Source organism: Chenopodium album, chromosome 12, assembly GCF_948465745.1.
Source record: "Chenopodium album chromosome 12, dcCheAlbu1.1, whole genome shotgun sequence".
NCBI classification, from domain to species: domain Eukaryota; kingdom Viridiplantae; phylum Streptophyta; class Magnoliopsida; order Caryophyllales; family Amaranthaceae; genus Chenopodium; species Chenopodium album.
In genome coordinates this window covers 55,801,027-55,820,510 of record NC_137845.1, presented here as the reverse complement: position 1 = coordinate 55,820,510, position 19,484 = coordinate 55,801,027, and the positions used below count along the sequence as shown (strand labels likewise).

Sequence of the window (19,484 nt, the reverse complement as noted above, 5' to 3'; positions counted from 1 at the left end):
GATTTTGTGACATAACATAAATACAGAGCATCAAAAAGCTCCAACTTCTCTCTACTTTCTCTCTCTAGCCTTTTCCGTTTCCGTTCACTAACTTGAGCGTCGGAGGCGAATATTCCGTACACCGGAATATTCGTTATTTTGCAGGTGTCCGAGTCTCATTGCCAGCAGAGCGTGACCAGTATCCGAGGGAATCACAAAAAACCCCGAAACATCTGGCGCCGTCTGTGGGGATACTCGTCCGTTATGGCAATAGACGGTCAGGCACCTAATTCTGGACCTCGTCCAGGCGAAGATGGATATGTAGAGGACATACATACTACCATACACTCAAGCAATCCTTTGACCGCCTCATTTGAAGAGGCCGAACAACCTTCCCCGGCTGCTTTAATGGCCGAGCTGACTAAGCTCCGCAAGGAGTTAGCGGCTGTCCAGCAAAAAGGGGGAGGAAGTATCTCTAAGAAAGCAAACAACAAGACCAATGCAACCGATGCTGGTAATACCCCATTCCGTCGTCCGCACGGAAGATCTCCCCGAGTCCCTCGGACCAATTTCTCTGACCTGCTGGCGAAAACACAGTCGGCTGGGGGGAAGGGCAGACAGCCAAAAAGAGTAGAGGCTGAACCGTCCCAGCGTTTTAAGGATGCAAGGGATTACATTCGGCACAAACAAAGGGAGAGGGCCGCATACTCTGACACGGCCTCTACCCCAACCATGCCGGAGGGAGTCTCCAACCAATCTTTCTCCCAATACACCAACACGGCTGCTTCTAGCAAGAGTCATACTATTACTCCCCGACCAGTTCAGCCGTTGCCATATCAGCCCCCTCAGGTACTCAATGGGTGGATGCAACCAACTCCCCAAGTTTTTGGGCAAAATGGGCCGTATGGTCAGATGTTCGGCCAGACTCCCTACCTGGCTGGAACGTCCGCTCAGCCTCAGCCCATTGACTGGCAGATGCGTTTGTTGAATTTGGGAGATAAGCCGCCTCCGTTTTCGCAAGACATATTAGCATCTCCTCAACCAGCAAAAGTCAAGAGTGTACTAGTGGGTGCCTATGATGGTACGGGCAACCCAGAAGAGCATGTTACCTCGTACAGGAATCTGATGTACTTGCAAAGTGTAGATGATGCTACATGGTGTAGATGCTTTCCGGCCACTCTCAAAGGGGTAGCTCAGGATTGGTTTAACAGCCTCCCAGCCGGGTGCATCAATTGCTTTACCACCCTCAGTTTGTTGTTTGTGGGAAACTTCTCATACAACATCCCACCAAGAAAGACAAGTCTCAACTTGGCTACAATTGTCCAAGAAAAGAATGAAGGACTACGTTCGTACGTCCAAAGGTTTAACCAAGAAAAAGCCCAAATTCATAATCTTCCGGACGAAATGGCTTACTCAGAATTTCTCCGGGGATTAAGGCATAATGGTTTTAAGTTTGATTTGGTAAGAAAAAAGATTCGGTCATACGCAGGTGTGTTGCGGGAAGCCGAAGCCTATATTGAGGCCGCGGATTTTTGTTCGCTCACCAAATCAGAACAGCCGGCCAAGGGGGCTGAGAAGAAACAATCTTCTCGGCAAGACTCGGCCGGTCGAAAGAAAGAAAGAAACAAAAGAAAAGAAATCTGGGTAGCTGATGACCAGCAACCCAAGTCAAAGAAAACCAAGACATACGAGCCTCAGTATGAGTTCAACAAGGATGGGTACTCTATTTTGATGGAGATAAAAGACAAGTTTGAGTTTGAGAAGCCTCAGCCTCTGAGAGGCTCAGCCCAGTACAGGAACAAAAACAAGTATTGTCATTACCACAAGGATGTGGGTCATGACACGAATGAGTGTATCAATTTGAAGAGACTGTTGGATAAGTTGGCCGACAAGGGTCTACTGAAACCCTATGTGACCAAATCCAAATTCACCTTCAAGCGGACAGACAACACGTCCGAGAAAAAGCAACAAAGCGAAAAGAAAAATGACAAGGAAGATGATGGGAATAGCACTGATTCAGGTTTTGTGGCCGTCATATCAGGAGGCTTTGCCTCAGGCGGCCCTACCATGAAAGGAATCAAGCAGGACGCTCGAAACCTGTCAAAAGTGATGCAAATGGACGTTGTTAAAGCCGAGCCATTTCCTGAAGTGATCATAAGTGAAGCTGACCGTGGTGAGGTCAGAGCTTTGCACAATGATCCCATGGTCTTTGTAATGAAAATAGCAAATTTGAAGGTGGGACGGGTATTGATTGATACGGGCAGTTCGGCCGATATCATAAGTCTCTCTGCCTTGAGGAATTTAAGCTTCCCAGAAGATGCTCTCCAAGATATAACTCATCCTTTAGTAGGATTTGGGGGGAATATCATTCATCCAGTCGGACGGATTGACCTTCCCATCCGTTTCGGGCAGAAGGGGGAAGGAAGAGACATGGTCGTCCGTTTCCTTGTGGTAAAAGAGTTGACTGGGTACAACGTAATCCTTGGCCGCCCTACTCTCAATGCAGCCAAGGCGGTCATAGTGCCTCACTTGATGTTGCTCAAGTTTGAAAGGTCAGACGGAAAAATCGGAACAATTCAAGGAAGTCAGAAAATGGCCAAGGAATGTAATCAGCTGGCCGTGAAGCCAACAGCACGCGGCCCAAAGTTGTCCGAGGTAAAGGAGGAAGGAGCCTCACTCCCAGCATACCAGGTCGGCCAGAAGCGTAAGGCGACCAGGACAGAGGAAGCCTAGCAACTAATGACTGTCGGCCGGCCAGATGAGTTGAGGCCCCAGCCGGCCGGCAGCCACCAGGATATAGTGCTTGACTCCAACCACCCAGAACGGACAGTTAGTGTCGGCACTATAGCCTTGGAATTGCTTGGGGATGAGTTAGTGCGGCTGTTAAGAGAATTCAAAGATGTGTTTGCATTTGAAGTTGGTGAAATGCCAGGAATAAGCCCTGACCTGGCCGTGCACAAGTTGGCCGTGAATCCTTTGATAAAGCCTATCCGCCAGAAGAAGAGAAATCACGGAGAAGAAAGGAATCAGGCGGCCGCAGCAGAGGTAAAAAAGCTGCTGGACGCCGGTTTCATTCGGCAATGCTCTTACCCAGATTGGGTGGCCAATGTAGTTCTTGTGAAAAAGCCGAATGGGACTTGGAGGATGTGCGTGGATTACACGGACTTGAACAAGGCGTGTCCTAAGGATAGTTTCCCCTTGCCTAAGATCGACCGCTTGGTTGACTCTACAGCCGGACACGCCCTCATGAGCTTCATGGACGCATACTCCGGATTCCATCAAATTCCTTTGTGGGAAGAAGATCAAGAGAAAACAGCGTTTGTGACCGAGCAGGGGTTGTACTGTTACAAGGTTATGCCATTCGGCCTCAAGAATGCCCCTGCTACATTTCAGAGGCTGGTTAATACAGTCTTCAGAGACCAGATCGGCCGTAACATGGAGGCGTACATTGATGACATGATTGTCAAGTCAAAAGAGCCGGCCGACCATCTCAAGGATCTACGAGAAACGTTCGCCGAACTCAGGCGGCATAAGATGATGTTAAATCCAAAGAAGTGTGTATTTGGTGTTGAGTCCGGCAAGTTTCTCGGATTTTTGATTGATCAACGTGGAATCGAGGCCAACCCTGAAAAAATTCAAGCCGTCCTTGACATGAAGTCTCCAAGAACAGTCAAGGAAGTGCAAAGACTGACCGGTTGTTTAGCAGCCCTTGGAAGATTTTTGTCAAGGTCAGGGGATAAGTGCCGTTACTTTTTTCAAACCATAAAGAAGAAAGCCATGTTCGAGTGGACAGAGGAGGCCGAGGAAGCATTTGTACAGTTGAAAAATCACTTGCATACATTGCCTCGCCTCGTCAGTCCGTTCAAGAATGAGAAACTATACATCTACCTTGCCATCTCTGAACACTCTCTAAGTGCCGTCCTTCTCGCTGAAAGAGACGGCCATCAGGTCCCAGTGTATTTTATCAGCCATGTACTTCACAATGCTGAGCTGAAGTACCCTCCAATTGAAAAATTTGGCCTGGCCTTGTACATGGCATCTAAGAAGCTGCGGCCATATTTTTTAACACATTCAATCGTGGTCTATACAGACCAACCCTTGAAGAAGCCGTTCTCAACTTTGGAGGCAAGCGGCCGCATGCTCAAGTGGGCCTTAGAGCTCAGAGGTTTTGACCTTGTATTTGAGCCAAGGAAGGCAATCAAGGGGCAAGCCTTTGCAGATTTTTTGGCTGAAATGACACGGCCTGATCTTCAGCCGGCCGGGGACCGAGTTTGGAAAGTGTTTGTGGATGGTAGTGCAACAGCGACCGGGTGTGGCGCTGGTATTATATGTGAATCTCCTGAGGGAGACAAGTATGAGTACGCGTTGAGGTTTCAGTTCCAAGCGTCAAACAATGAAGCTGAGTACGAAGCATTGTTGGCCGGCCTAAGGATGTGTAAAGCGGCCGGGGCAACCAAAATTGAAGTATGCTCGGACTCCCGGCTAATAGTCCATCAGGTCAATGGTGGCTTTGAGGCCAGGGAGCCGGCCATGATGAAGTACATGCAGCTAGTTAAAAATGAGGCCGAAGGCCTAGAGCTTTTCTCTCTCAAGCAAGTTCCCCGTTCAGAGAATCATCAAGCGGACGCCCTCTCCAAATTGGCTTCCTCGGCGTCATGTGATACTCCTAGATCAGTGTTTTGGGAGGTAAAGGAAAAAAGGAGCATTGATGCCGAGCCCGTTCATATAATAGATAGAAGTTCAACCTGGATGGACGGAATCATTTCCTACTTAAGGGATGGAATACTTCCGGACGATCCGAAAGAAGGTTGGCTATTGAAGAGGAAGGCGGCCTGGTTTGAGATGAAGGACGGAGAGCTATTCAAAAGAGCCTTTGTGAAGCCTTACCTTAAATGTATAACTCCCGAAAGAGGGCATGATGTGTTGGATGACCTTCATCAGGGGCATTGTGGTTCGCATATTGGAGGCCGAGCCTTAGCTGAAAAGGCGACACAGTTGGGATATTACTGGCCGAGCCTAAAATCGGACGCCATGAAAATGGTGAAAAAATGTGACAAGTGCCAGAAATTTTCAACCCTTATTCATCGTCCAGCAAATAGCCTATCAGCCATCAGTAGTCCACTCCCCTTTGCCAAATGGGGCATGGACATTTTGGGACCGTATACTCCTGCATCCGGCCAGAGACGGTATGTATTGGTGGCAGTAGACTACTTCACCAAATGGGTTGAAGCTGAGGCCGTCCGGGGCATTAAATGGACGGATGTGTCAGCCTTCATTTGGAAAAGCATTATCACTCGGTATGGGGTGCCTCAGTCAATGGTGTTCGACAATGGACCCCAATTTGAGACGCGTCAACTCAAAGAATGGCTGGGCGACCAAGGCATTACCCATTGCTTTGCCTCGGTCGGCCGACCACAAGCCAATGGTCAAGTTGAGGCCTATAACAAGTTGATTGCAAATGGGATCAAGCGCAGGCTTGAAAAAGCAGGCGGCCTATGGGCAGACGAGCTGGTCAATGTACTATGGTCCATACGGACAACAGCAAAGAGTTCTACAGGGGAGACTCCATTCTTTTTGGTCTATGGAGCTGAGGCCGTACTCCCAATTGAAATGTATGAGCCCACTTTGCGGGTAATGCTTTATGATGAATCGGCCAATTGGGAGGCCATGAAGACCGCCCTAGATTTCCTTCCGGAAGCTAGGGGCAATGCGGCGCTTAGGCATGAAATTTATCGCCTAAGGATGACAAGGGCATATAACCGCCGAGTGTCTAAGCGGCCGCTCAAGATGGGGGATCTAGTGTTGAGAAAAATGGAAGCTGTTGGTCGTGCCAATGAGGACGGCAAGTTGACTCCAAACTGGGAGGGACCGTACAGAATCAGGGAAGAAGTCCGAGACGGCACATATCGCCTTGAGGCAATTGATGGCCGTCAGATCCCACGGACATGGAACACTGATAACTTGAAAAAGTATCATGTTTGAGCTTGGTTTCTTTAAGTACTTAGCCAAAAAGCTGTTTATACAGCTAGGTCTACTGACCGAGCCTTGTAATTAAAGTCGTACGGCCACAACAATGTACTTTTGACAAAAATTAATGAAAGTCAGGCATTGTTGAATTGTTTGTTGTTTTTATGTTTAAAGGCCGAGTTAATAAGGAAGCAAGGTTGCTTCCAATAAAGTAACGCGGCCTACCATTCTTTTTGAATGGCCGAGTTAACAAGGAAGCAAAGTTGCTTCCAATGTAGTAACACGGCCTATCATTCTTTTTGAATGGCCGAATCAAAAAGGAAGCAAGGTTGCTCCCAATATAGCAACTCGGCCACACACAAAAAAAAAAAAAAAAAAAAAAAAAGAAGCTGATTTAATTCAGAGATCAATGCGTCCGCCCAAATCTAGGCGGACGATTGAGGCAAGGTATCCCGAACTTGTGTAGAGAACAAGTGTCCTTTATAAATAGGGCAAGGGCATACCTAGGCATTTAGCCCGGCCAATCAAGGAATCTCTGAGTTGAGATAATACTCAGGATTTCTAGGGTACGTCCGAGCGATAGATTCAACGGACCACTCGTACAATGATAGCCGAACGGCCGATTAAATTAATTCGGTGCTTCACCTAGCCCAAGGGCAATCATTACTATGATTTGATTAACCTGCTAGCCGTCATGCCCTTTTAAGGCATAAAAACTACCAAGTTAATCAAACCACTTAGAAAATGGACTAGGCGAACACCGAATAAAGGGGCATACCCCTAGAAGCGTACGAAAAGGCATAATACTGAGACGTACGGAAAACTTGCAAAAAGCATAAAATTTGCAAAAAATTGCCAAGTATGAAACAGAAGTAAGAGCCGCCATAAGGCGGACAAAGCTTTCATTAATAAGACCGCACAAAGGCGGCCGAAATGCTTACATAACCGCTTGTACAGGCGGCCTCAAAAAAAAAAAAAAAAAAAAAAAAAAGTACAAAATAAACTAAGTACACAGTAAGCTGAAAAAGAAAAGGAAAGCTGAGCAGACGGCTGCTGGAGGACCTGAGCTCTACTTAGCCGTGTTATCTGTGGCAGGCTCCTCCGCTATCTTGGCGTCCTTGGCCGGGGCAGCCTTCTTGTCCGCCTCCTCCTCCTCCTCATCCCCGTCCTCTCCGGACTCGGGGGAAGTAACTACTAGTTCTGGAGGAGGCATGCCGGCCTTCCTTGCCTCTTCTTTAAGGCAGACGTACTGAAGCCGCTTTTTGAAGCGTTCCTCGTAGTAGGCGGCTTCACCTTCGTCCACCATCAAGTTGAAGGCATCATAGAAGTATGCCTTAAGCCTGTCTTCTGCATTTTGCTCGATGCGGATGACTTCTTCAACGCTGATCGGCCGAGGAGTTTTAAGTTGCTCCTCATAGTCCGCAAGGGACTTCTTTAGGGTTTCCACCTCGGCCTTCAACGCGTCCGCTTCATCTAGCGCAGACTTAAGGTTGGCTTGTGCCATCTTCAGTTCGCTCTTCAGGGCCTCGGACGCCTCGAAGCCCAACCGCCATTTTTCCTTTTCCAGGACGGCCTCGTCCCTCTCAACCCTCATGGCCTCCCTGGCCAAGGACTCCTGTTCGAGTGCCTGGCCCAGTTTGACCAGGTCCTCTGTTTGCCGCGCCGCTTTGTCGGACAGCGCGGTTATTTGGGTCTCAAAGTGTACCCTTTGGACGGCGGCCGTCCCAGTTACAGCGTCCTCAGCTTTCCTGATTTCAATCCAAGCGTTCTTCAACCGTTCATTCTCCTTGTCCTTCCAATCTAGGAAGGCGTTCAAACGGAGGAAGAGCTGCGGACAGAAGGAAGAAACTCAGTCAAAAATATAAAAAGTTGGCTAAGTGTTGGAGAGCAAAAACATAAGGAGATAGAAGTCTACCTCGGCACTGCAGTTCAGCATGGGGCCGAGGAAGCCTTCGTTGATCCCCCGCAGCTTATCACGCTGCGCTTGTGGGACCGCGCGAACCATGGCCTCGCGCATGGCCTTCCTGTCCGCGCCAGTCAGTGACTGGCCGGGTACCCTCAACTGCATCTCCTCTGATATATCTGCGGACGACCGTGTAAGAGAAGTTAGCTGAATTTTACAACAGACTTATAAAAAGTGAGGAAAAAGATGGCTAACCAGTGGAGAAGGTTGGAGGAGAACGGTTGGTGGGAGGAGGCGGTAAAGGAGCTTCCTCCTCTTCCGGACGGCTCCCTTCAGCGTCGCTGGACGGTGGGTTGACCAGCACCGTCCCGATCCAGCGACCGGTCATTTGTTCTGGGGTTAACCTATCCCCACCGTCCGAAGGGACGGACTCCTCACGGACCTGACCAGCAACAGGTTCCGTGGGCTTGGAGGCCCCGCTTTGTGTCAGCCGGGGTTGTTCTCCTTTAGACTGCGTTGTAGCAGTCTGCGACTTTGCCATGGCCGCTGCTTGAGAAGACGTCTTGGAAGCAACCGTCTTTCTCCTCTTGGATGCGTTCGCATCAGGAGTGGACGTGGCCGGCTGCTTCCGCCTGGCCTTCGGGGTGGAAGAGGAGGTCTGCAAAAACACCAAGTCAGAACAATTTGATGGCGTCCGTGCGATTTGGGAAAGGAGCTCCCTGTCAGCATGCATGAACGGACATAGAGCGTCCGTGCAAACTCAGGAAGTAGGCTCCTTCCAATATAGCAGAGCGGACGCATTAAGAAATGAGAAATTCAAAAAATAAGCTAAGTGTTTACCTCTTTGAGTTGCTCGTACATCTTGAAGCGAGCCTTGTATCTGGCCAAGTCCACCTCGGACATCTCAACCTCCGCTTTTTGGGCCGAGTCAAGCATAGCGTACGCCTCCGCTGCAAAAACAGAAGGCAAAAGTGTTAGAATATTTTTCTGAAGAATTCTATGTGCGTACAGAAAAGTTTATATATCTAGGTGCCCACCTTGGGGCATGTTCTGGTACAGGCCGTACGCAGACATGAAGATAGGGTCCCTAAGCCAATTGGCAAGTGGAACCCAATGGCTAGGGACCCGTTCAGTTTTGTTGCCCCGCCTGACTCGATTAACTTTGAAGTACTCGAGCTGGTGTTCGTGGCTTGGGTGGATGGGCGGCTTGTCAGGCTTGAGGTCTCCGCGTCCGAGTTGAATAGGCTCTGGACGGCACCTGTTCATGCGGAGGTTGAACTCCGCGTCCTGAGTTTTGATACGGTAGAAACGGTGCTTCCAGTCCCTCCACTTACTGACACGGTCGACCACGACCATGTAATCCCTGGTTGCACTCAAGATAAGCCAACCATCCACCTCCTTTTCCAGCCGAGTGAGTGAGTGCATCTCACAAAAGACCGCAAAGTCTGGTGTAAATTTCTTAGCGATGCACGTCACTAAGTACCCAAAGATGTTCAACCAACTGTTTGGCGTCAGTTGGAAGAGGCCGATGTCATACTCGTCCAGGACAGTCCGGACGAATGGGTGAAGAGGGAAGCGGAGCCCTACATCAAAGGCGGCCCGGTAAACGCAAAACGCTCGTTTGCGCGGCTTCTCCTCATCCCAGATAGCCACAGCAATGGCCTTCCTGGGGACTTGAATCTCGAATCCCTCCCCCAAATGGAGGGACTCCTTATACTTCTCAAAATCTTTCTTTAAAAACTTTAGGGCTGTCTCCCCAATTGTACAGGCGTACGGGTCCCTAAAGTTATCAATGTTGGCGACGGTCTCTTCGGCCGCCTCCTCGCCCTCGGCTGTCTCACCCACGGCCTCTTTTTCAACTTCCTCCTCTTCCACTTGGTGAGAAGGGGCACTCCCAAACTCTGAAGACAGCACTCTGTCCAAATCTGCTGCCTCGGCCGAGCTTCGGCCCCTTGAGCTTGGGACGCCCATCGAAGAAGGAACGTCCTCCTCGACCATTGGACGCTTGCCTTTATCCTTGGCAGCGTCCGCCCCATTTCCCGAAGGAGGGGCGTTGCGAATAGGCAGAGCGGACGGTTCACGGATTGAGATTCCTGTTAAGGGTCTGTCCGCCCCACCCAGTTGAGGCCGAGGTTGAGAAGAAGGGACGGACGAACCAGAAGCGTCCGCCCCCGGGTTGGAAGGGTTGTCCATACAGGCTACCAGTTCAGCCCCATCCATGACTGAATTGGCAAATTGAGGGAACCTAAGTTCCGGAGCGGGTGCGGACGAGGCGCCTTCAGCTCTAAGGCGTTCCTCGAAGGAAGAAGTGACCTCCACGGCCAAGTGATGAGAGCCAGTGGAGGCGGTCGTTGTTTGGGCGGTGGAGTCAGTCTCCACCATTGTACTTGGATCACTAGGGTCATAAGGGACCCTAGGATGAACCAGACTTCCGTCTGGGTTCCTGGCCGCGTTAAGCTCACGCGTACGCATGGTTCTCGCCATTGCCTGTTGGGACAGAGAAGAATAAGTGGGGGTGAGTATGTACGCATCAGACATAGACTCACTCCAGGGAGGAGACAACTCTTCTCCGTCCACTCTAGATTCCTCAGTCCCAGGCGAACGGCCGGCCTCATGAGAAGAGTCGGACGAAGCCGAGTATGGATCCAGAATTGAAGTAAAAGAAAAAGAAAACGAGTAAAAGAGAAGATGTAGACGGCCTACCTCTGTACGTTCTGAAAGTTCTGAAGGTGGTGGTGAAGTTCTTGAAGATTGACCGGAAAGCTCAAAAATGCCCGGAAAACTCAAACTCACGGCGGCGCTCTTGAAGATTAAGGGAAAAATAACTTTCTCTCACTAGAACGCTCTGACTTCTCTCTAGAATTCACAATTGGGTAAAGTGTGAAAATGAGAATTCACCTCCCATATTTATAGAGTGAATTCAGGAGGGCAAAATGGTAAAACCATCTTTCCCGCCTAAACACTCAAACGGTAATTTCTTGAGAAATCACTCGAAGAAAGGGCCAGGACGACGTTAGGGTTCTGTTAACTTGTGAAAGAGACCAGATGAACAATTAACACCTTCAGCACTTAGTCTCCAAAAATTGAGAAAATCTAAGAGGAAAAGCGTCCGCCCAGTTCTCAGACGTACAAAGCATGATTAGAAAGCCAGGAAGTACATCTGAAATCATGGAAGCCCAGATTACCCCAAAGAAGATATATGGCCGTTCTGGGTGGTTAGGAGATAAGCTCCTCCCAGAGTACCAGAACGTCCAGTCCCATTAAAGTGGCCGTTCTGGTCAGTTAGGAGATCAACTCCTCCCAGAGTACCAGGACGTCCAGTCCCATTAAAGTGGCCGTTCTGGGTGGTCAGGAGATAAGCTCCTCCCAGAGTACCAGAACGTCCAGTCCCATTAAAGTGGCCGTTCTGGTCAGTTAGGAGATCAACTCCTCCCAGAGTACCAGGACGTCCAGTCCCATTAAAGTGGCCGTTCTGGTCAGTTAGGAGATCAACTCCTCCCAGAGTACCAGGACGTCCAGTCCCATTAAAGTGGTCGTTCTGGTCAGTTAGGAGATCAACTCCTCCCAGAGTACCAGGACGTCCAGTCCCATTAAAGTGGCCGTTCTGGGTGGTCAGGAGATAAGCTCCTCCCAGAGTACCAGAACGTCCAGTCCCATTAAAGTGGCCGTTCTGGTCAGTTAGGAGATCAACTCCTCCCAGAGTACCAGGACGTCCAGTCCCATTAAAGTGGCCGTTCTGGTCAGTTAGGAGATCAACTCCTCCCAGAGTACCAGGACGTCCAGTCCCATTAAAGTGGCCGTTCTGGTCAGTTAGGAGATCAACTCCTCCCAGAGTACCAGAACGTCCGGTCCCACTAAAGTGGCCGTTCTGGTCAGTTAGGAGATCAACTCCTTCCAGAGTACCAGGACGTCCAGAGTGCAAGATCAGAGGAGGCGGCCAGTAAGTGTACGAGCCACCCCCTCTGAGGGGCAAATGTTTAGGGTAAAAATACCCCAGGTACGTGGCCCAATCTCATAGTGACACGTGGCCCAATAAACAGGTGACACGTGGCCCTATGAGAATGTGACACGTGTCCACTGGTCATAGTGACACATGTCAGCCATCTCTAAATGCCCCAATGCTAAAATCAGAAAGAGAAAAGGGCCCTGATGACCTCAGGCCCAAATCCCGAGAAAACCTTGAAAGCCGTAAAACGGCGCCCCTTACGACACGTGGCGACTTCTGATTGCGCAGCCAATCATGTCACGAAATTCTAGGGTATAAACCCTAGAGGGGTACATGTTCTCACCCCTATAAATACCCCAATCATTTATGATGGGAGGGGGATTTTGCGACATAACATAAATACAGAGCATCAAAAAGCTCCAACTTCTCTCTACTTTCTCTCTCTAGCCTTTTCCGTTTCCGTTCACTAACTTGAGCGTCGGAGGCGAATATTCCGTACACCGGAATATTCGTTATTTTGCAGGTGTCCGAGTCTCATTGCCAGCAGAGCGTGACCAGTATCCGAGGGAATCACAAAAAACCCCGAAACACTTCTCTCTCTTCTTTTTTCTCACTATAAAAAATGTGTTAACATATAATAAAATAACGGAGAAATTAAATAAAGCCTAATAAGAAGGTGACACGTGTCATAATACCTTCTAAAACATGTTACCAATTTCACAAACCGGTAAAAGTCTTATTTTGAGAAAATGGGGTATAAAGGTGGGATTGTTTCCATTATATACAAAGGTGGAATTATTTTGAGAAGATCAGCCAAAGGTGGAATTATTAGTTTTAATTTTTCCAAAAAAATACATGTTAATATTATATCTTTATCCTTATATGGTCCCCAACCAAACTTGCTTCTACTTTTTTTTTCCTCTCACGTTATTACTTTTAATCCAGATCCTCTATTCCACTGTTGTCTTGGTCCGAATCCTCAATCCCATTATTATTTCCTCTCACGTTATTAATTAAGTGTTTAATGATGGGTTAGCCAAAAAATTAGCTAATAGGGTCACTATGTGTATTATTAAAAAGTTAGGTATCATTTTACAGAATAAAAATTTCCTTGTCACCATATAGAATTTTTGAAAATTGAGGGATACCCTAAAGAATTTTCCAAAAGAAAATTGCTTAGGAAATAAGGGTAATTTGACAAAAGTTAAGACACAAATAGTAAAACGTTGGGCTAGTTGTTGAATTAAAGCTGGATCAACAGCTGATATTGGGCCTTGTGGACTCATGGGTGAGTGGAATTCTTTTTTGAAAATGTAACCATTAATTTATAGCTTAAAATAAAAACACCAAAAAGAAGGAATTTGGAGCAAAAAAAGCCTCAGTATATAAAGTGGCCGCGGTTAAAGTTTCAGAAATCTCCCAGTTTCCTCCCCGCCACCTTTTTGTGCTGCTGCTACTGCCTTTCTTCCTTCCCTTTCTCTCTCTCTGTCCTCCACACCCAGATTCTCTCTCCTACACTCCTCTGGCTCCCGCTCTACCCATTTTTGGAGGTAAACCTTGTTTTTGTCTTTTTCATTTATATATACCCTCTTTCTTGCTCTAATCTAATCTAATCTAGGATTCTTTTTTTTTTTTTTTCCCCCAAATTGATCTGCCTGCATGTCCCCTCCCCCTCTTATTCTCTTTATATCTCTATTTGAATGTATGAATCATTGATCTTCTGTGTGACAAATTTGTGTCTTTTTTTTAAATTCAATTAAAAAAAAAAAAAACTTTATGCTCTCTAATCTAATTGGTGATATTGTCCTGCTTCTATGAGATTCAATCTTCCTGTGTTTTTATTTTTATTTTTAAGTAAATTTGGATTCTTTGTTGAGATTGGTCTCTGTAAACAACCCTCTTCAAATTAAATCCTTCTTGATTCTCCATTTCCGGGTTTAAGCTTGAAATTTTATGAAGTTTAATTATTAGGTGAAATGGCGCTTATCTAGTTATCTGTATATACTAGTACTTAAAAGAATAAATTTTATTTTTTTAAATTAATTGTAGTTAGTTTACAAATTGGGGTAATAAAAGTGATAGTGACATATTGCAGCTTAATGTCCGAATTCTTATTGTTTGATAGTTATTAAGGACTCCTATTGTAATTGGTAATGTATTGCGTTTTTTTTTAAAAAAAAAAAAAAAATCTTTAGGCTTCTGTGAATTGTGATCTCGTGCAATTAGTTAATTGGTTTCTTTCCCCCGGAAATAGTATGGTAGGTATGGATGCACAAGAGATTCGTGAGAAATCAGTGGAAAAAGATAGTGTCTGCGAGGAGTCTTTAGAATCTTGTGCTAAGGCCAACGGAAGTGTATCATTTCACTTGAAAGATAGTGGTTCACCAACAACAAATGGTAGTGAAGGCAATGTAAAGGGAGTTGCTTTATGCCCAATTACACCCATTTCTTGCAGAGAAAATGGGGATTCTGTTTTTGTGACCAGCTCCCCATTGTCGGTTGAATCTCCTCAATTGCCAAATGTGGATGGCTTCAATTCCCCAAGAAATGAAGAAGTTGTGGCTTTAGGTCTTGATGGTAGCCCTCGCACACCAAATGAGGGAGTTTTCGATCCATTTGCCCCAGGTCCTGATGAGATGCTTCTCGCTCCTATTTGTAAAAAGCATGTGAAAGAGTCTCGAAAAATTGTTGCTCGAAGGCTAAATTTTGATGACCTTGACAATTTTCCAGTATCTAAGGGTGATAACGAAAATGCAGATATATTGACAGAGAAGTTGTTGCTGGAGTCTGTTTATGAAACTCTTCTGGAAGCCATTATCTTGAAGCAGTCAGAGGAGTTTTTTGCTGAAAATCAGCATTTGGAATTGGAGAATCTTCATACACCAACCTCACCACCTCCCCTGATGGGAGTTGCTGAGACCTGCCCCGGAGCTCCTATGAAGGCTGCAGCCTATAAGTCAAGGATAATTGACGTGGCACTGTGCAGGAAGCTTGAATTTTAGTTACTTTCAGATGTTGGGCAGAGAAGCCTGGATTTTTATACTGACTTATTGTTTAATGCTCCACAGACGCAAGCATATCTGCACATACTGCTGACTCCAAGGGTTGCAAGTCGTTTACTGTTGTATGTGTATTCTAGATCCCTGTATGTTCACCTCTTAGTTTTAGTGATTCACCCTTTAGAGAGGTGTTTGATTATCATGCCCTTGTACAGCTGTTTCAGACAATCAATTTGAGCAAATATCTACAAGTGCTTCAGTTCTCTTGGAAGTTTTCTTCTTTATTGTTATGGCCCTTGTAGGCTTCATAGCTTTGAACGTTAGTCTACTGTCTAAGTGTCTATTCAAGTTGCTGCATTTTTACGGCATTATAATCTGAAACCATGGTATTTGAGTACACTAGAGTATAACTATGTAGGTGTTAGTATTACTTATGAAACACCAGTGATAGCGGAGGCACAAGTTGAGATTGGTTGCCTTCCTCTCACATGGAATTTCTTATACAGAGTACCTCACTTGGCAGCATTGATGGTTGTCTTCTTCTCACGTGATTTTTTATACCACTCTTGGCAGCACATTTTTTATGTCATAGATTCTTGGCTTCTTGCTCTTATCATTCAGAGCACATGCATGTGTTACATAGAAGTTGCTTTTAAAAACCTGCGAAAAGGCACCATTTGTACACTTAACATGTTCATAACATGGATCAAATTTCACAATAAGGCTAGTTGTTCAACCACCAAATATTTCTTTGCATACTGTAGCTGTCGGCCATACAGAAAAAACACACTGACTCCAAATGTAGTTGGTGCTTTTTACCTGAATTGTTAAACTGTTTACTGAGTAAAACTACCACAAGAAAGTGAGATAATAAAGTCTAAAAGAGCGAAAAGAATCATTAAAAACCAAAAAAGTTGTACTTATAATATAAAGTATCAAACAAGTACGAGGTGCCAAGAACTGTAATTATGTTTTTATGTACAAAAGGGAAGTGTGTCTCCATATTTTAACAACATAAGGATAGCAGCAAAAGCTGACAGGAAGTCAAAATTTGTTGTGGTTCTTGCAGTCTTGACTTTTTATTTTCAGATCTGGAAATCCGATTACAATCTGGCAATCAGAGGCAGAAACGATATGCTTATGGAAGATTCTCAGAATAGTCACCCTGCCTGGGATCCTGGTTTTGGTTTCCAAGCGTAGCTCTCCGTCAGCTATGTCGCTGAAGAGGGATGTCAGTCCTGAATTCGCAAACCTATCAACCTCGACAGTAAGAAGGCAAATCAAAGTGGATGTACCCCTCGCAGGAATCAGCCCGGGATGAAGCTGAGTATCCCCAACCCGGTCCCCTTGATACAGCAATACACCCTCTCCTTGATCACTTTTGAAGCTGGCATGATTGCGGTTCTGAATCAGGAGAGTGAGGTTGAGAGTGATATTTAGTTCTACCTTTATGGCTGGGAAAGAAATCCTGGGAGCAACACCTTCCAAGGAAGCAGACGCCACCTGAGTCCTCGCAGGTTTAACCTTAAAAACCGTCACTCCTAAGATAATCCCTACAATTATTATTGCTAGCAAGAGCAGAAGAGTGGCCAGAACAGCAAACTTACACCTCCTCCGTCTCTGTTTTGGATGAGATAGAGGGGGAGCCGTAGCGGTTTCCTGAGTGTTGAAAGTTTTCATTGAAGGAGCATATACTCTATATGAAGAGGATGATCAAACGGGAGTTAAATAATGAGTTGTTTATAGATCGAATATTAGAGGAGAGTTGAGATTTCCAGCAGACAATGTGATGACATATACTCCTTGTGTTGTAATTTAGAGTTTGTAATCTAGTTATACAGGTAAAATACTGAAATTGTGATTAAATGCTGAGCCTCAACTGCCCAGCTAACCAACTACTACCATACAACCCCCGTCTTCTTAAATGTTGATACCCCACTGGAATGTATCTTGTGGGTGATAACAGAAAGCTGATGATTCGTGCAAACATAACTGCACTTTTTGGGTATCAAGTCACTTTCTTTGAATACCAAGTCTTCCTTTACTAGGAAATTCATTACTCAACAACCTAACTTGTATGTATGCGCTGCGTTGAGGTCAGAATTCACAACTTTGAGTTTCAACAAACACGGTTTTCTTGATTGCCAAATCGTCCGACTAATAACTACAGTACGAGTAGGCATCGAGCCATTTATTGCTCAAAATGCCAGTCTTTTACCGTAGTCAAACTTAAACAAATCTTACAGTACTAATTAATATGTTCATACCAAATTCAAATTGTATAGAGAGTAATTGCTGATTTATTTTTGGATTGGAGACTATAACAAGTCCGAACCCCAATATAATTGGTAAGAGATCGTTTGTTTGAAGGCATGAGTGAAACATCTGACAAGAGTCGTAACAACTTTAGAAAAGTAGGTTAGTAAAACTTGTTAGAAAGTAGCACCTCCTATGTTTGGTCGATTCCTCTTTCATTAAGATAGACAGACAGTATCAAATCATAATTATCACTGAAGCTGTCATATTAATTAAGAAGTGCAAGGCAATTATCTAAGATGGAAACTTGTTTATGCTGGTGAAAGATATCCTGTCGAAATCAGAATCAATAATCAAATAAAGATATTTCAATTACAGTTACTAAAAAGATAATAATACAAGTATTAAAAGGGTGAAGTGAATACATGAATAAATATACTATACGGTCCATTAATTAATTAAAACAATAGAAAAACCTAATAGTATCAAAAATCAAGATAAACGAGTGTTGTAGGTGCAATCGGAGTCGGAAATAGATCGCGTAGAGACGGAGATATTGAGATTACAAGAGGCAGAAGACAAAACATGAATGTTTACAAACAACACCGTGACCTTGCCGGAGATACGCGTACGCGTGGTAAGAGGCAGGGTCCCGGAAAGAAGGTCGGAAATGACAGCCTGAGAGTTAGACAGAAATCGATCGGCCATAAGAGTGAGAGTAAGGTTCATAGGCAGGGTCTCCCCAGCCGAGATCTGACCGGAGGGAATGGGAGCTTGTCCAACCATCTGACCCCTGTAATCCACAAAGGCGGAACTATCAGAAAACTTGAGTCCGACCTTATTAGGATTCTTTACAGTAATGGAAGCATCGAGGGAGACGTTGAGGTGGACTTTCATTCTGAGGGCATCAAAGGATACGTCCATGTCGTGGAGGGAGACGGACTTCACGGTGGTCACTGGCCGCTTCGCCTTAAACACGGTTGCTCCTAATATTGAAAATAGTAATACCAACCCGATTACCACCCCCAACGCCACCAACCAACACCGTCTCCTCTTACGCCGCTTCTCATCCATTATTATTGATTTTCCAACCCAATTCACAAAGCCTGTCTTTTTCTTTCTTGGCTACTAATTACTGCTGCTCTTTGCTTTCTGTTTCTCAATTTTCATACCTCCTTCATTCCTTTATTTTATATTCTGGAATTTCCGAATTTTCTGTTTCTGTTTGTGTTTCCAATTTCCAACTCAGACGCCTCTCCTTCTACAACGGCACTAAACAAACACTTTCCTAATTGACTATTGTTGCCCAGAATGCCGACTTTTGCATTTCATTCTCTCCTTTCCTTTTATAACCTCCCACCTATATCACAAACTATACGGAGTACTTAATTATTTTTTACTCCGTATACAGTACATCAGGAATTCAACTCAACTAGTTTAGGCTATTGCTTCTATTAAAGGCCCAACATAATGCATCTTTATTGCGAGTAATCCCTTTCGTTTGTTTTCAGTGCTACACACATCAATCGGCATACGATTATAGACAAGAGGCAATTAATTAACTTTATTATAATTGGATATTAAAAATTATAAGAAAATATAGTGGGATTAATATTTTATTATAAAGCAAAAGAAAATAAAGTTTGTCGAATGTCCGATTATACAAACTGAATTCAGAGTCTAAATAATTAAGTCGAATTAGACTCGGACTCGGACCAATCAGATTGAGATCAAGTCCAAGGTTTGTTTATTAAATGGACCGGATTCTCATTTGGCCCCATCTGATCTGAGTGTGATTCATTGTCAATCCTAACAATTCATCCTTATCTCTGCCTTGAGATGAAAGTTCGATACTCCCTCTGTGTTTTTTAAAGGTTATAATTTGACCAAATACACATATTGAGACACAACTTTGACTATTAATTTATTTAATTATACCTTAGTAAAATTATAGAAAATTTGATATCATAAAAGTATACATTATGACGAATCCAACAATGTATTATGCAATAACATTTGTTTTATTTAAATTAGTAAAATAATTAAGTCAAATGGCAAAACTATAAATAAATCAACAATTTTGTCTAATCATTGTGGCATATTTGTAAATAAATAAACTATTGTTTGTAAATAAATCAACTATTGTGGGTCCATTTTAATAAAAAGTTGTTGATTTATTTACAATCTTGCCATTTGATAAACATACTTTGTGTATCAAGAAGATAAACTTGTATTTTCTCAAAATAAAGTCTTTTTGTTATAAAATTGAGTTCTTTCCCGGTAAAATTACCCTCTTAACCCGTTAAAATTTATCAAATATATTTTGACCCACTTAAATATTTTTTCTGATTACACCACTAATAACAGTTGGTAGTGGGAGAGAATAATAGAATAATCGCGGAAAAGACGGGAAGACGAAGCCCTAGTAATATGG

The 19,484-nt window shown here is 44.8% G+C and overlaps 3 protein-coding genes across 3 annotated transcripts; 1 reads left to right on the top strand and 2 right to left on the bottom strand.

The window, feature by feature from the left end:
- Nucleotides 1-13,074: 13,074 nt before the first annotated feature.
- Nucleotides 13,075-15,112, top strand: LOC145572706 (uncharacterized). The gene is made up of 2 exons (XM_081631682.1): nt 13,075-13,345; nt 14,050-15,112. Exon 2 carries the CDS (start codon nt 14,051-14,053, stop codon nt 14,795-14,797), a length of 747 nt encoding a protein of 248 aa, XP_081487808.1. The 5' UTR covers nt 13,075-13,345; nt 14,050; the 3' UTR covers nt 14,798-15,112.
- Nucleotides 15,113-15,838: 726 nt separating this feature from the next.
- Nucleotides 15,839-16,474, bottom strand: LOC145571427 (uncharacterized). The gene has a single exon (XM_081630461.1). The coding sequence runs from the start codon at nt 16,472-16,474 to the stop codon at nt 15,839-15,841; it is 636 nt and encodes a 211-aa protein (XP_081486587.1).
- Nucleotides 16,475-17,542: 1,068 nt separating this feature from the next.
- Nucleotides 17,543-18,124, bottom strand: LOC145571426 (uncharacterized). Its single transcript, XM_081630460.1, has one exon. It carries the CDS (start codon nt 18,122-18,124, stop codon nt 17,543-17,545), a length of 582 nt encoding a protein of 193 aa, XP_081486586.1.
- Between the last annotated feature and the right edge of the window lie 1,360 nt (nt 18,125-19,484).